Source organism: Kogia breviceps, chromosome 2, assembly GCF_026419965.1.
Source record: "Kogia breviceps isolate mKogBre1 chromosome 2, mKogBre1 haplotype 1, whole genome shotgun sequence".
Classification (NCBI taxonomy): domain Eukaryota; kingdom Metazoa; phylum Chordata; class Mammalia; order Artiodactyla; family Physeteridae; genus Kogia; species Kogia breviceps.
Window position 1 is genome coordinate 7328125 of NC_081311.1, and position 15720 is coordinate 7343844.

The 15720-nt window shown below is 42.2% G+C and overlaps 1 protein-coding gene across 2 annotated transcripts in view; it reads right to left on the reverse strand.

Annotated features, from left to right (window-relative positions):
- Positions 1-15060, reverse strand: part of ABRAXAS2 (abraxas 2, BRISC complex subunit) — a 28092-nt gene extending 13032 nt beyond the window's left edge. Inside the window, exons 1-5 of one of the 2 annotated variants that reach the window (XM_067024390.1) lie at positions 14952-15052; positions 10346-10436; positions 5606-5642; positions 4999-5208; positions 2941-3007 (exon numbers count right to left, since the gene is read on the reverse strand). In XM_067024390.1, coding sequence (XP_066880491.1) covers positions 2941-3007; positions 4999-5156 — 225 coding nt within the window. In that variant the 5' untranslated portion in view covers positions 5157-5208; positions 5606-5642; positions 10346-10436; positions 14952-15052. Of the gene's footprint in view, positions 1-2940; positions 3008-4998; positions 5209-5605; positions 5643-10345; positions 10437-14951 lie in introns of both variants that reach the window. The other variant, XM_059053977.2, reaches the window with a different exon arrangement.
- Positions 15061-15720: the final 660 nt, after the last annotated feature.

The window sequence follows — 15720 nt, forward strand, 5'->3', positions numbered from 1 at the left end:
TATAAACATTAGTTTCAGCACAAAGTTCTATAAAATCAAAACTAAAAGTCAGATTTTTTTCAGAATCTTGGCCCCAGGAAAAGCGAAGTTAACTCCGGTTAACAACCTATGATTGGTCTTCTGTGTCTCAAAACAGCAAATCCAATTTTATTTATTTATTTATTTATTTATTTATTTTTAAAAAACACAACATGATTATATTTTAATACACAACCAAAATACAAAACAGCATGGCAAATTAGCAAATCCAATTTTAAAATCTCCAAATTAATTTGGAAATGTGTCCTTATTTGCTACTGGAAAAACTACATGGTAGAGCTCCTTTCTTTTTTTCAATTTATTTTCAATGTAAAATACAATTAAAAAAACCTTATCACATAAAGTCTCCCTTCCTCAGCAGCATCTCTGCTCTCTTTCTCAAAGTAACCACTTTTAGGTTTGGTTGGCTTCCTTCCAGATCTTTTTCTGTACGTTTAAACATTCAAACTTTTGTTTTTATAAAAAATAGGCTCAAATTATTTCATTTAACTTTGAGATCTTTCTATGTCATTCATGAGAACCTCCCTCATTCTTTTTATTTATTTATTTATTTATTTGGAACATCTTTACTGGAGTGTAACTGCTTTACAATGGTGTGTTGGTTTCTGCTTTACAACAAAGTGAATAAGTTCCTCATTCTTTTTTTTTTTTGTGGTACGCGGGCCTCTCACTGCCGTGGCCTCTCCCGTTGCGGAGCACAGGCTCCAGACGCGCAGGCTCAGCGGCCATGGCTCACGGGCCCAGCCGCTCCGCGGCACGTGGGATCTTCCCAGACTGGGGCACGAATCCGTGTCCCCTGCATCGGCAGGCGGACTCTCAACCACTGCGCCACCAGGGAAGCCCCCCTCATTCTTTTTTAATGCTGCTTCATATCCCATAGCATGGAAGTACCAACATAATTTACTTAACCATTCCTCCTGGTGGACACTTAGATTGCTTTCAAAATTCTCACTATTAAGCAAAGATACAACAAACATCTTCATATGCTGGATTAAAAGGCCAGACTGCTGCATTTAAACCTTGGTGCCAACATTTCCTGCTCACAACCTTAAGCAAGTTATTTATCTTTAGTTGTCTCAACTATAAAACGGGGTGATAACAGCCTCACAGCACTGTTACAAGGATTAAATGTGTCAGTACCTGGAAAGTGCTTAGAATACTGCCTGGCACAGAGTCAAAGTGTTCAGTAATGCCGGTTTTTCATACCTTTGTGCCTAGATGCTTTTGTTTACTTGGGCCAGATTCCTAGAGGTAGAACTCCATATTTAAAATTCTGTTATTGCAAAACTCTCCCTTTAAATGTCTATATCAACTTACATTCCCACCAACTACAGCTTCCCCATTTCCCACAACCTTGCCAACACTGGATATTAGCAATCCTTTTCTACTTTTGCCAGTCGGATGGACCAAAACACAGTATTACGTGTTTCAGTTTGCATTTCCTAATTGAGAATGAACATCTTTACATTTACTTCTTGGACATTTGTGGATTTCTTTTTTTCTTTTGTGAATTTCCTGTTTATATTCTTTATTCATTTTTTTCAGTTTAAAATTTTTTTCATCTATTAAAAATATTTCCTGATAATTTAATATAAAGTGAGTGCTTTAGGCAACTGTGCTTCGATAGGAATTTTCAGGGAATAAATTTTAGTTTTAGAAAGTATAATAAAGCTTCATTTTCTAAAATACGAAAAAAAAATGGACTGAGGAAGTAAGGTGGTGGCTGGGGGATGAATACGGACTCTGCTAAGAGATCCCAGAATGTATGCTTCAGGCAAGTCACTGAAAATGGGGGAGCTGGACTGTGATGCCTGTGGCTGCTCTAACCCACTTTCCCACCTGGGCAGGTGACTGTGTTAGACTCTCTGCTAATACTGAGCACTTCCTGAGTTTGTTATCACCCTCAAAACCACTGCCCTTTTTTCAGACCTATCCCTCACACTTCCCATTTTTCCTGTGATCTTACCTCCTTTCCTCTCTGCCTGTACATCCGACAGTGGTACTGAGAGAGTCCGTACATTGGAAAGGCTGTTAATCTACTCTTACTGCACTGTTTTTTTCTGACGCCCTTCTTCAGACACCTTAGGAATCCCACACTTACTATTTTTATGCACAGGTAATCTTTTTAAAGCTTTTTTTAAAAAAATAATACATGCTTCTAAACAAAGGCATTTTGTTTTCTGTTTGATAAGTTGAAAACTTTCATTGGTACTTTTTTCCCTCAAGTGATGGTTTAGTGACCAATCTATTTTTCTGGAATTAATATACCAAGGTAAAAAAGTAAACCCCATACATGGTACAGTAAATTATAAATGAGGCCATCAGACAGTGCTGCAGCAATAAAGCTTTGGTTCATTTTCATTTCTGTTCAGACTTGCTTACCATGCGTACACATTCAGAACATCATATGCATATGCTGACAGAAATAATAAACATGTGACCTTTTGGAAAAACATCTATGTTCACTGTTAATTGAACTTGAAGGAGTAACATATCTAAAGATGTTTGACTGCAATTTGTATTTTTTAAAAATATTTTCCCTCATTATAAAATTAATGTATGTGTATTAAATGTTGGTAAAATTATTTTTTAAATTACATAATAGGAAGATAGAACCACCCAGAATCAACTCAACTATTGTCAACTTTCTAGATTATAGTTCATGTTCTTTTTTTTCTTCTGACTTTTGCATAATGGAATCACTCTAAATATCCAAATTTTGTTCTATTGATATACTGTAAACATCGTGTCACATTTGCAATTAACCTTTAAAATATACTCAACAGAATTCTTATATATTAACATCAAATCTCATTGTTTCATTTTACATTCATTTCTGGTTTTAAGTATGGGTGATAAGGATTGATTTCCAAATCAGACTATGTGACAAATAGAACATACCTTTCTCCGATCTTTAAGAATCCTGTCCAAGCTCTCTTCATTAACTTTGCTTGCATAGTCATAAAAACTGTTTTTTTTTTAAGAGAAAAGATATTTTATTAAAATCACATAGTATTTTGACACGAATATGCTTAGTAACATGTGTCTATGGGTCATCTAACCCTAAAAGTTGGTAATAAAGATACAATTGCTTGTCTGCAATAGGTATATAAAGAGAAAACAATCTAAATGCTTTACTGACATGAGGTATCTTTTGCATCAAAGACTACGCAAGAGACTGCTACATTCAAAGGGTATTATTTCCATAAGTGGGAGGAGCTGATAGCAAGTAATTATAAAATGTGTGGTTTCAAATGGCTGTGACATCTTTTCCATGTTTCTAAGTATCAATTACCTATGGGAAAAAAAAGAACACAGCAGCTCATTTTCTGAGAAATGAAGAAAGGAAATGAGTATTTGCTGAATCCTTAATAAGACACTCAGCTGCATGCTTCCTCGTGTTAATTCATTTCATCCTTGCCTCAATGCTGGGAGATAAGTACTAGTTCAGCCCAACAAGTCAACATGTTTTTTTAAAATAATTAATAAATTAATTTATTAATTTATTATTTTTGGCTGTGTTGGGTCTTCATTGCTGTGCGTGGGCTTTCTCTAGTTGTGGCGAACGGGAGCTACTCTTCATTGTGGTGCGTGGGCTTCTCGTTGCGGTGGCTTCTCTTGTTGTGGAGCACGGGCTTTAGGCGCGCGGGCTTCAGTAGTTGTGGCTCGTGGGCTCAGTAGTTGTGGCTCGCGGGCTCTAGAGCGCAGGCTCAGTAGTTGTGGCACACGGGCTTAGTTGCTCCGCGGCATGTGGGATCTTCAAGGACCAGGGATCAAACCCGTGTCCCCTGCTTGGCAAGCGGATTCTTAACCACTGTGCCACCAGCGAAGTCCCAGTCAACGTGTTTTATTCCCATTTTTCTAGATAAAGATACTGAGGTTAAATGACTTGCCCCAAATCACAGAACTGGTAGATGGAAGAGTTGGGATTTGAAGCGAGGTCTGGCCAGCTTCAAACTGAACGCACTCACCCTTAAACGAGACCGATCTGACCTGAATCCCATGATGAGCAGTCCAGGCATAATGACGTGTGGGCTTTTCTACCCCTGGTCACGGTTTTAGGAATGCCACCCTCCTCCCCTCCTCCTACCACCATAAGCCCAGGCCTATAATGCAGGAAGGAGTTCAAGTTATAGTAAAAACACTGAACTAGGAGTCAGGAGATACCAGCTCCAGCTCCATTCTGCTTCTCACTGTATGATCTTGGGCAAGTCACTTTAACCTACCTGGCCTCCATTTCCTTTTTGCAAAATAAAGATTTTGGAGTAGACAGATGATTTCTAAGATTTCTTTCAGTTCTAAGAATTATGAGTCTATGATTTAAATTATGAGTCTATGAGTCTACGTTCTGGTACTACTTTGTTGACAGTGGTTTAAGGAAATCCTCAGAAGGGCAGGGCAGGGCACACCTAGCAAAGCTTTAGATGGTCAGGGCCAAACAGGACCCATGCTGACCCAGACAGAGGCTGTGTGTGGACCAGGGCCTGAATCATTTCATTGGCTCTGAGATTCTTTTCAAATGAACTGCTGTTTCCTTGTCTTGCTTCCTGCTCCTCTTTCAGTTATGTGTAAATCTAAGAGATGAGGTTCTCAGCTCCTTTGAGGCTTAGTTCACAGGTAACAATCCTCTGAAATAAAGGGCAAGTGTGCACGGGAGGGGTGGGGGTAAGGTGGGTGGTGAACATGGTGTAAGTCCCCATGGGTTCCTGGGTGCAAGGGGGCTGGGTGTTTGGGTCAGCTAAGAATGGGAGCGGCGTCAGGGTGAAAGCTGCAGGGAACACACAGCAGGAACAGCCAGGCACAAGGGGTGGGCGGGTGTTAAAGAAGAAAGTGCTGACCAAGAACGCTGAATCGGACTAGTATGAGCTGCAAGGCAAGGGAAGTATTGGCCTGGCTCTCGGGAAAGCAGAAGAATAGGGCCTCAGGGCGCTTTAAGAAACAGAGTGGAGCTCATCATACCTGCCATCAGGTGGAAGGGTTTGGGGCTGAGAAAGCAGACAGATGCCTGGACTGCGGTTTGGGGAACAGAAGTCCGGTATGTGGGAGATGCTGGCCACTTTCTCCTCAACTTTGCCTTCCATAAGTCTCTCTGTCCTTTGCTTTCTCCCTCTGAACATCTCTCCTCCTGTTTTTTTCTCTTTCTGTCCTTTAGTTGGTAATAATATTCAACTGGTGTATATTAAACACAAAAAAGTAAGTTTTATGTTCCCTTTCCTTACATTTTAAAGTCGAACACTTTTTAATCCCTCTTAAAAACACCACTTATTTTATCTCTATGCGATCCTTGGTTAGCTTCCCTCTCCATGGTTGAAGAGCCCTTGCTAGAGGGGCTGGCATAAACGCTTCCATTCTAAACCACTGAGGCCAAGATTTATACTGTCTCCCTTCCCCTCTTCTTAACTTAACACAGCGTCACACACACATCTGGCACTCAAAAAATCAGTGACTTTGGATGCCCTCAGTTATAACTTCACAGCCATCATCACATACAGGTCTCAACTCACTAGTGTTCAATCAATTAATCTTTTAATAAGGACAAAAAGCTACAAAGAAGGATGTGGCTTACCTAAAAAGTTTTGAACAAGGCTGATGGTTATGGATTTCTGTAATTAGAAAGAGGAAATACATCTCAGTTAATCATGTAAGATACAGACAACTATAAAACAGTTCAGGATTTAAAAAAATTTTTAACCAGAATCTCAGACAATAAAAAGACAGTTTTCCTCTCCCAAATAGTGTGTACACTAGTGAAGGCAGTATGTCTTTTTAACACTGAAACCCAGGCACACCTTCTGGGGACAAAGTAAACTGGCGAATGAAAGTTCTGGGTCCATTTGTCCAGGTGTCATGAGCACACATCTGAAAGCTTTTATTCAGGAACAGGCAGCTATTGTGTGCCCTTATTCAATCTTACCTATTTAAACAAAGCCCAAGAGGAAAAAGGAATCAATGCCTGAAAGCATTTGATCAAGGTGGGTAAGAGCTGTGAGGACAGCCGGGGAAAGGAAGGCCTTACCACCCTACAATCAGTAACCTACTAACAACTCAGGACAACTGGGCCAGGTGTTTTGAAGGGGAAGGGTGGAAACTCTGAAAGTATATTAACCCTTTCAAAGATTTTCAGTACCAAGGGACAGTCATTCTTTTTGGTTTTTTTTTTTTTTTTTTTTTGGTGGTACGCGGGCCTCTCACTGCTGTGGTCTCTCCCGTTGCGGAGCACAGGCTCCGGACGCGCAGGCTCAGCGGCCATGGCTCACGGGCCCAGCCGCTCCGTGGCACGTGGGATCTTCCCGGAGCGGGGCACGAACCGGTGTCCCCTGCATCCGCAGGCGGATTCTCAACCACTGCGCCACCAGGGAAGCCTCGGGACAGTCATTTATAAGGCAGGTCCAAATGGCTTCTTAAAAGATTGCTGTGATTAATCATAGTGAACAATTTCTTCAAGCTCATCAGGGGGCTTAGGGTCTGGGTTGCTTTATAAGACCATGGGACTAATTAACCACTCAATTCTATTAACAATATTCTCCTGGACAGGGAATCATCACCTGCTGCTTATAAAGCCACAGCCACAGAGTTCCAGTCTGCAATTTTAACTCAATTAAAATGAAACCACAACCTTGAAGGACACTAGGCTATGCCCATTAGCTTCTGTACTGATGTGAGTGCTGCCAAAACACAGGCAGAGATGCCAGAACTTCCACAGGAATGAAAAGCTCATTTGCCTAGTATAACTGTCGACATAGTGATGCAAATAGGAAAACCTCATCTAGAAATATTTCCTTCTTTTATCACCAAAAATGACACGGTATACCACCAGAAGTTATCTCAGAGATACTGTTAGTAAAGTAATTAGAATATGGAATGTCTGTAGTAAAAATGTCAACTAGAGTTCAGGGAAGAGAAAAAAAAAAAAAACCTCTCTACCTTAAAGGAAAGAATATTTTGTTCAAGAGAATCCCTGGAGTAAATTCTGAACTCTGAATACACACTCCTGTCATCAATCCACCCCAGCAGACTTCTTTCATGATTTGCAATGTGGATTAGAAGCATGTTGAAGATACGCTCTAGATATCATGTGGTATTTTCTAAAGGACGTTAAGGCTTTCTCTTACAAGATTTTGCAATACCTAACTAAGCACTCTGTGGAGAAAACAAGGTGATGCTCTCAAACACAACAGGTGCAGACTGGAATGAAGGTGGCGGGCACGATAGGACAGATAGACTTCTGGAAGCAGGGGGAGGCAGGGCAGCCTTGCCTGGGATTCTAGAGTCTCTGAAGCCTCCAGAGCTCATCCATGCGGTGGACCCCCTCTTCACATATGCATGGCGTCTCTGCCTGCATTTCTGCAAAAATCCCCACTGGGATGTACTGCTGTGCTTACTTAGCTTCCTGTCTCTGCTTCTCCTGCTGGTGGGTGAGCTGAACATCTCCTCTCCTTCCCCCTTCCGTTCTTCCCAGTAACTGCTGCTGCATCACCTTATTAACTAAGGGAGCTCTCTGCTGCTGTCTCCTCCTGACCGCTCCCAGCACTAAGAGTGGACGACTCTGCTTCAAGTGAGTGAGCACAGCTTTAAAAATGAATACGACCCCACAATCCCACTACTGGGCATATACCCTGAGAAAACCATAATTCAAAAAGAGTCATGTACCACAATGTTCATTGCAGCTCTATTTACAATAGCCAGGACATGGAAGCAACCTAAGTGTCCATCAACAGATGAATGGATAAAGAAGATGTGGCACATATATACAATGGAATATTACTCAGCCATAAAAAGAAATGAAACTGAGTTATTTGTAATGAGGTGGATAGACCTGGAGTCTGTCATACAGAGTGAAGTAAGTCAGAAGGAGAAAAATACCGTATGTTAACACATATATATGGAATCTAAGAAAAAAATGTCATGGAATGTCTAGGCGTAGGATGGGAATAAAACACAGACCTACTAGAGCATGGACTTGAGGATATGGGGAGGGGGAAGGGTAAGCTGTGACGATGTAAGACAGTGGCAGGGACATACACACACTACCAAATGTAAATTAGATAGCTAGTGGGAAGCTGCCGCATAGCACAGGGAGTTCACCTCTGTGCTTTGTGACCACCTAGAGGGGTGGGATAGGGAGGGTGGGAGGGAGGGTGACGCAACAGGGAAGAGATATGGGAACATATGTATAACTGATTCACTTTGTTGTAAAGGAGAAACTAACACACTATTGTAAAAGAGTTATACTCAAATAAAGATGTTAAGAAATAAAAAAAAAATGAATATGTATTCAAAACAAGTGTTCAAAATGTGATATTCCATATAAAGTCCTCCTTATTGTGTAGAGTCAAGGAAAGGTGTCTGTGTGGATTCAGACATTTTCAACAAATAAGAAATTTGGGCAATTTATTTTATTTAAAATATCTTATTCTGGTGGTTAAACTGTGCCAGAAAATTTCTTCACACTAGTGGTATGGAATACTTCTCATGGCACATTACCTAATGTTTTGCCTTTCAATCCAGGTTTTCCAGAGTCCTTGGTTTACGTTTTCTAATATGTATTTATTTTTAAAGGAAAAAATATTACAACAATAACAATACATTTAAGATAATACTAGCAAACACTCTGTTCATGAGATCCATGACTCTTTCAAACAACGAATTGAATGTAGCTAATAAATTAAACATTGTACAGCAAAAGAAGGTTGTAATGCACTGTATTAACTGGGACTCTCTGTTGGTTCTTCTCCACATCTACAGTACTATGGAAACTGGTATTTACTGCAAGAACCGGAAGGTGTATGAATCAAAGATACAGTACACTACGCTGGAGAATTTCAGTTACTTTACCACTCTATTTCTTTAAAGATAAATAAACATCCAGAACATGCATCAGAAATGCCACTTTTGTGGTCATGCCAGGCAAGAGAGCTCTTTCTTGCACGGTTTTCTGTCAGGCCTACCTGGCAACCCTTCATATACCACATTAGTTTTGAAAACCCGAGTGCAAACACGGATAATTGCACAGATGGCCAATGAAGCCAAGTTCTCTATTTTAGGATTTTAAAGAGTTAAGCAAAACAAAACGTCCGTGAAAGAACAGCCATGCAGCAGTATGTCAAGTATTTTTTCAGCAAGTCAGTACTGTGGGGAGGGGCTTGTCTGGCTCCTGAGGAAACAGCTGTCTCTTGTTTCCCTCCAACCCCAACCAGCTCAGTCCTCACCCGGCCTCCCAGCCCAGGTACTGGAAGGCTAGGAGAACAGGCTGAAGTTGATGATTTGGTCTCAACATAACCTAACCTCCCAGCAGTATTTCAAACCACAAACCATTCACCTTCACACAGGCTGTATTTTAGTCACACAGAAACAGGTCAGGCTCCCTGTAAGTTTCATGCACTCCCTGCACTGGGATCCCCTGAATGTACCCTAAGTTTACCTCCCGTATGGCGTCTTTACTGATTTAACCCATTAGCAGTGGTTTTCTTTTTTCCCCCAACTCATGAGATTTTCTTTGTTCCTCCCTGACAGCACTCGTCCTGCACTCTCTGGTATTTCTGTACACTCGTCTTATCCCCCGCACAGCCCTGGAAGGCGGGGATGCACTGGACATTCCTCTCATCACCCAGCACAATGCCTCTCGCACGGACGCTCTTCAATAATTGTTTCCTGCATAAATGAATAAAACGACCCCTGCTCTGTTCTGAGTATCAGGATATGCTTTCCGGTAAAGTGCTCGAGGTGCAGCTGAAAGGACTACGATCCTTTATTAAAAGGAGACTGATCCAAAGAGGGCGGGTGGACCTACAAATACTCCTTCGTTTGCCCCAGCAATCGCCCCCGAATCGACTGTTTGGCTTACTCCTCAGAAGGCTGTGTAGGTTTATCAAATATCTCCTGTAAACAAGTGTAAACATCTTAGCCGGATCCCTCCAGGAAGGACCAGCACGACACTGCTCTCATTATAGTGTGGGGTGATGCTGACAATGTGCACAGGCCGAGGCGCAAACTCGAGGTTCACTGTGGTTGTGAAGAGACTATCACGTGTAATTCCACACAGCCATTCATAGGTCAGACCGGTCAGTGGGTCAGGGATGGCTTCACAGAATACCTGAACTTATAGCTACACACTGTGAGTTTACACTGACTTATAAAAACATTTCACATCATTTACTAGGGCAAATAACTGGCATTGTGACTTTAGCGCTTTTCTATGTACTCTTTTAATCTACTATTAGGTTAAAATCAGTTAAGGGCCAAAGAACAAAACAAGCAGCATATATACAAGAAGAGTATTTCTAAGGTCCGTGATAAACTTACTCACCAATGACTTGCAGAAGTTCTGTGCTGCTGATTTGGGAGTCGCTGATGCTAAAGGTTTCCTCTTGTCTTACCTCTCCCAGCAAAAATCCTTCCTGAAAGCAATAGAAGAAAATAGCTGCAGCTAAAAATCAATATGATTTTTACTGGAATTAAGAGGAATCGAGGACACTGTTATTTTTTATAATAACTTTAACAATAATCCAAATAAGTCTGCCATGTAAACTACTAATCCACAAACCAACAAGTAAGGCTAAAGCAATTTGAGATTTGGCTATTAACTGGATTGTTCGAAAAAAGGATTTCCTCACAAGATGAAATATTATTTTAATCCCTTCCCCTAAAACCCTGTTGTGTTTTTGTTTTTTTTTTTTTTGCGGTACGCGGGCCTCTCACTGTTGTGGCCTCTCCCGTTGCGGAGCACAGGCTCCGGACGCGCAGGCTCAGCGGCCACGGCTCACGGGCCCAGCCGCTCCGCGGCATGTGGGATCTTCCGGGACCGGGGCACGAACCCGTGTCCCCTACATCGGCAGGCGGATTCTCAACCACTGCGCCACCAGGGAAGCCTCCTTCCTGAGCTTTTTTTAACAGTGGTTGTTACACTTAGTAGGATTTAGGTGATGAATTCACTCTCATTTTCACTTCAAAAAAAACAGGGTTGGGGCTTCCCTGGTGGCGCAGTGGTTGAGAGTCCGCCTGCCGATGCAGGGGACACGGGTTTGAGCCCTGGTCCGGGAGGATCCCACATGCTGCAGAGCAACTAAGCCTGTGTGCCACAACTACTGAAGCCTGTGAGCCTAGAGCCCGTGCTCTGCAACAAAAGAAACCACCAAGAAGCCCGCACACCGCAATGAAGAGTAGTCCCCGCTCACGGAAACTAGAGAGAGCCCACGTGCAGCAACGAAGACCCAATGCAGCCAAAAATAAATTAAAAAAAAACACACCAAAAAAATTGCTAATTATAAAAGTATAAAGAAGTTGACACAATGCACAACCTACCTGCTCCTGTATGGGCTGGCATGGGAAATGATCATTCCAGCAAATAAATTTAACATTACATGAAAGTTTTTCTTTAATAAATGCTGAGGTAAATTTATTTACACCTTTGGAGAACATATACCACCATCATCAATTCTGGATTACTCAGCATATAACCTACTGTTTTTGAGCACTTGCTGTAGTGTTCTGCACAAGCACAGCTGGAGAACATACACTCTAAATGTCAAAATAACTTCCCTGTCGGTAGTGAATAAGCTGTCCCAGACTCCCCCACCCCAGACATGCACATGGCTTACGCCTTCCCTCCATTCCACTCTTCACTCAAATAGCGCCTTATCTGAGAGGCCTTCCCTGGCTAGTGGAACAGAATCAGAATCTGCCAGACACTGTTCCCTTTACCCTGCATCCTTTTTCTTCTTAGTCTCCTCACTATCTGCCATATTTCATATTTATATGTATTAACAAATGCCTGCTCCTACTAAAATATGAGCTCCACGAAAGCAGGGACTGTGCTTGTTCACTATGTATCTCAGCACCTCGTACAGCTCCCAGCACACAGGAGGTGCTCAATAAATGCTGCTTGAATACATTTGATGAAACAATGTCCTTCCCATTCTAAGTTGACCCTTCTAATCAATTAAAGAAGTTTCCTAGTTTAAAAACATTCCCAGGGGACTTCCCTGGTGGTCCAGTGGTTGAGGATACACCTTCCAATGCAGGGGATGTGGGTTTGATCCCTGGTCGGGGAACTAAGATCCCACATGCTGTGGGGCAACAAAGCCCATGTGCTGCAACTACTGAGCCCGTGCACCACAACTAGAGAGCCCACACTGCAACTACAGAGCCCACAAGGTCTGGAGACCACGTGCCACAACTAGAGAGAGAAAACCCACATGCCACAACTAGAGAGACGCCTGTGCGCCTAAACAAAAAGTCCGGAGTGCTGCAACTAAGACGCAATGCAGCCAAAAATAAATAAATAAATATTTTTTAAAAAAATCCCAGTTGGAATCTGTGGGGGTGAGGAGGGAGAGACAGATGCTTTTCAGCATAGCTTTTGTATTGGATTAGGTGAGTGGAGTGTCCTAAAATCCCAAATCATCATGTACAGGGCATCTCTCAAACTTTAGTAATATACAGACCCCCCCACCCTTTCAAAAAAAAACCTCTCTCAGAGCTAGAGTCCATGACTACGAATCTGGAAAAACATAGACTAAAGAAGCTTGTTTTATCCTATGAAAGTCTTTCAGTTATGAGTTCTTATAACAAAAAACAAGCTTTATCTTTGTAACAAGTTAAAAACTTTTTTCTTTAATCAGAGTGGAAAATACAATTTAAAATTCCTACAGAACTTTAGACTTTAAGAACATATCTACAGATTCCTAGCAAATAAAAATGCAGGACATGCACTTAAATTTGAATTTCAGATAAACAATGGATAATTTTTATGTAATAAATGTGATAAACTTATACTAAAAAATTATTTACTATTTATCTGAAATTCTAATTTAACTGGGTGCCCTATATTTTATCTGGCAATCCTACCACAGGCCTCAGTTTGAAAAAGTCAACAGTGACATCAATACATTCTAAAGCTGAGTATAACATGAATGCTTATTTATCTACTGGTCTGGATTATCTGAGCCACTGTTACCTTATAACAGTAGGCAAATTATACTGTGTGGGCTAAACCCAGCCTAACGCCTGTTACTGTATGGCTTACAAGCTTAGAATGTTTCTACACTTTTAAATTGTTGAAAAAGAAAAGAAAATAGGAATATTTCATGACATGTGAAAATTATACGAAATTCAGATCTCAGTGTCCGTAAGTAAAGTTTTATTGGAAACAGTCATCCTAATTTACTTATTGTCTATGGCTCCTTTCTCCCTACAACAGCAGAGCTGAGTAGTTGCTACAGAGACCACATAGCTCATGAAGCCTAAAATATTTGCTGTCTGGCCCTTTACAGAAAGTCTGTTAACTCCAACTCTACTGAAATGAGTGGTTTTAAACTAATTTCTTGCCAGGGCAAAACAAGAATATACTACAAAAACCAATTCTTGGTTCTTCAACTTTAAAATATATGAAATTGAAATTACTTTACAGTATTCCACTTATATAATTGTGGCAAGGTTAATATAAGCAGGTATCTCATATAAGACACAAGTTGCAAACTATTGTCACTGGTGAAAATTTCCGTGAAGTCTAGTACCATGCCTGGCATAGCACAGATATTAAAGAGATATCTCTTGAAATAAATTAATAACAATCTAAGTAACACGGCCGTCTCATTGCAGTTTGTAAAAAAACTATCCACTTTTCAACATGTTGCTTATTCTTATAGTAATTTTGCCTTATACATAAACTGTGATATTACTAGGCACTCCAAGATCTAGAGAAGTTAAGAAGCATTATTGTAAACCATATTTAATACTTCCACAGGACACTAGCAGTGCCACAAACTACCTATACATGGAACTGCATTACATTATTAAATATCTGTCTGCAATATCAAAGGCGTTAGTGTCCAGAGACAGGAGCTGCCGCTGGAAAAACCCGTGTTGTGTATACTCCTATCCTTAATCTCTACTATCAAACTGAAGCGAGAAACGACACAACAATTTAATGCCATTCAGTCTACTAATGGAACCACCTCTCCATGAAATCAGTTTTTATTAATGGCAGCAAGGAGTGCAGACGTGAAACCAAGTCCAGTTCCTTCTTCTGCAGTGTATCATTTTGCTTTGTGATGACCACACAACCGCAACAGCCCCCCCCACTACGTTTATTTAATGAACTTCAATAATTCACTACTAAAATCACTTAAAACAATCCCTCAATTTGGTGCGCAAGTACCTAAAGATAAAAATTATCTAGTTTCATAAAGAATTTCCATCCAGAGGCCAGTGACATTAAAAATGCATTTCCGATCATTCATACGTAGGCCTGTCACTTCCCTATTTCACTGCGACTAGTTCCGTGGTCTTAGAACCTTCGCCAAGGAACTGAACATGCAACTTCAAGGCAAAGAGACCCTACACCTAACACTCCTGGTTACATCTCCATTTTCCATCGAGGAGAAGAAAACACACGATCGTATCTAACAAGTACGAATAGTGACAGCCACGGTTTCCCTCGTCACAGCCCACAACAACCTGTCAGACCAGCGGGCGCGGCTGGGTGTCTGAGCTCTTAGACTAAAGCCGGGTCTCTGTCTGAGCTCTTAGACTAAAGCCGGGTCTCTCGGCTCCTTCCCGACCCCAGACTCCCCTCGCAAGTCTAGAAGCCTGACTCTCAGGGAGGGGCAGGCGCTCGGTTTCCGCTAAGAGACTCCTGACACTGTCGGTGGCCGGCCGGGAAAGCTCTGCCAAACGGGAGACTGCCGTCCCGGGACGGCCAGGCGGCGGAAGGCACCGAGAGAGGGGGCGCATCTCGGGGGCGAAGGAGCCCCGGGCAGCAGGAGTTCGCTGGCGGCGGGAGCCTCCCGGGTCATCAGTTAATCGGGCCAGCCCGGGGGGCGAGCCGCAAGTGATCCCATCTTGGCCGCAGGCGTCGGCCTGAGACCAAGGCTGGAGGCCCCAGCAGCCGCGGCGGGGGGCCCAGCACCTACGTGGTCGGCGTTGCTGTTGGCGCTGTGGAAACAGACAGCGCTGAAGGTGTAGCCCGAAATGGAAGCCGCCATGATGGAAATCTCCAACTCCCCCATCATGCCCCGCGGAGGGCACAGAGCCTTCCGGTCGGCCCCGACCCTTGGAATCCTGGGAAATGGAGTCTTCGGCGGGTGAGGCCAAGGGCTCTGTGCTCCCGGGAGCGAGGGCTGAGAAGTGCAGGTTTACGCGATCAGAACCGACCCAAGCACTGTATCCTCCCCGTGGGTCTCACGCTCTGCGCATCCCAGACACTGCCTCTTCTGTATAGCTCTTGGTAGTTCCCCAAACCGTTTTTTCTCTTTGCAAGCGAAACTTTAGCATTAAAAGCCAGCATTTGCCACACTCAAGGATAAAAGAGGCAGTTGATTCGGGCAACTGTACGGTTTTGTGTTTGACCTAGAAGCAACATGATGTGATTTCAATTTTCACATGACCACTCTGGCTGCAATGTCCAAAATACATTGCCGGGGAAGGGAGGCAATCACAATAATCCAGACGCTGGATGACAATGGTTTGAAGTGAGATGGTGGTAGCACTGGAGGTTAAGAAGCAACTGGATTCTGGGTTCAAGAGAAGACAAATTTAATGAAAAATCATGGAAAGAAGAAAAAATCAACATAAATAATAGTGAAAATGAACTACATCTAACCTCAGGGAAGGAACTAACCTTTCTAATCATTATTCTTCAATTTGTTCAATCTTCCAGGTTCAAAACTGGGATTTTAATCT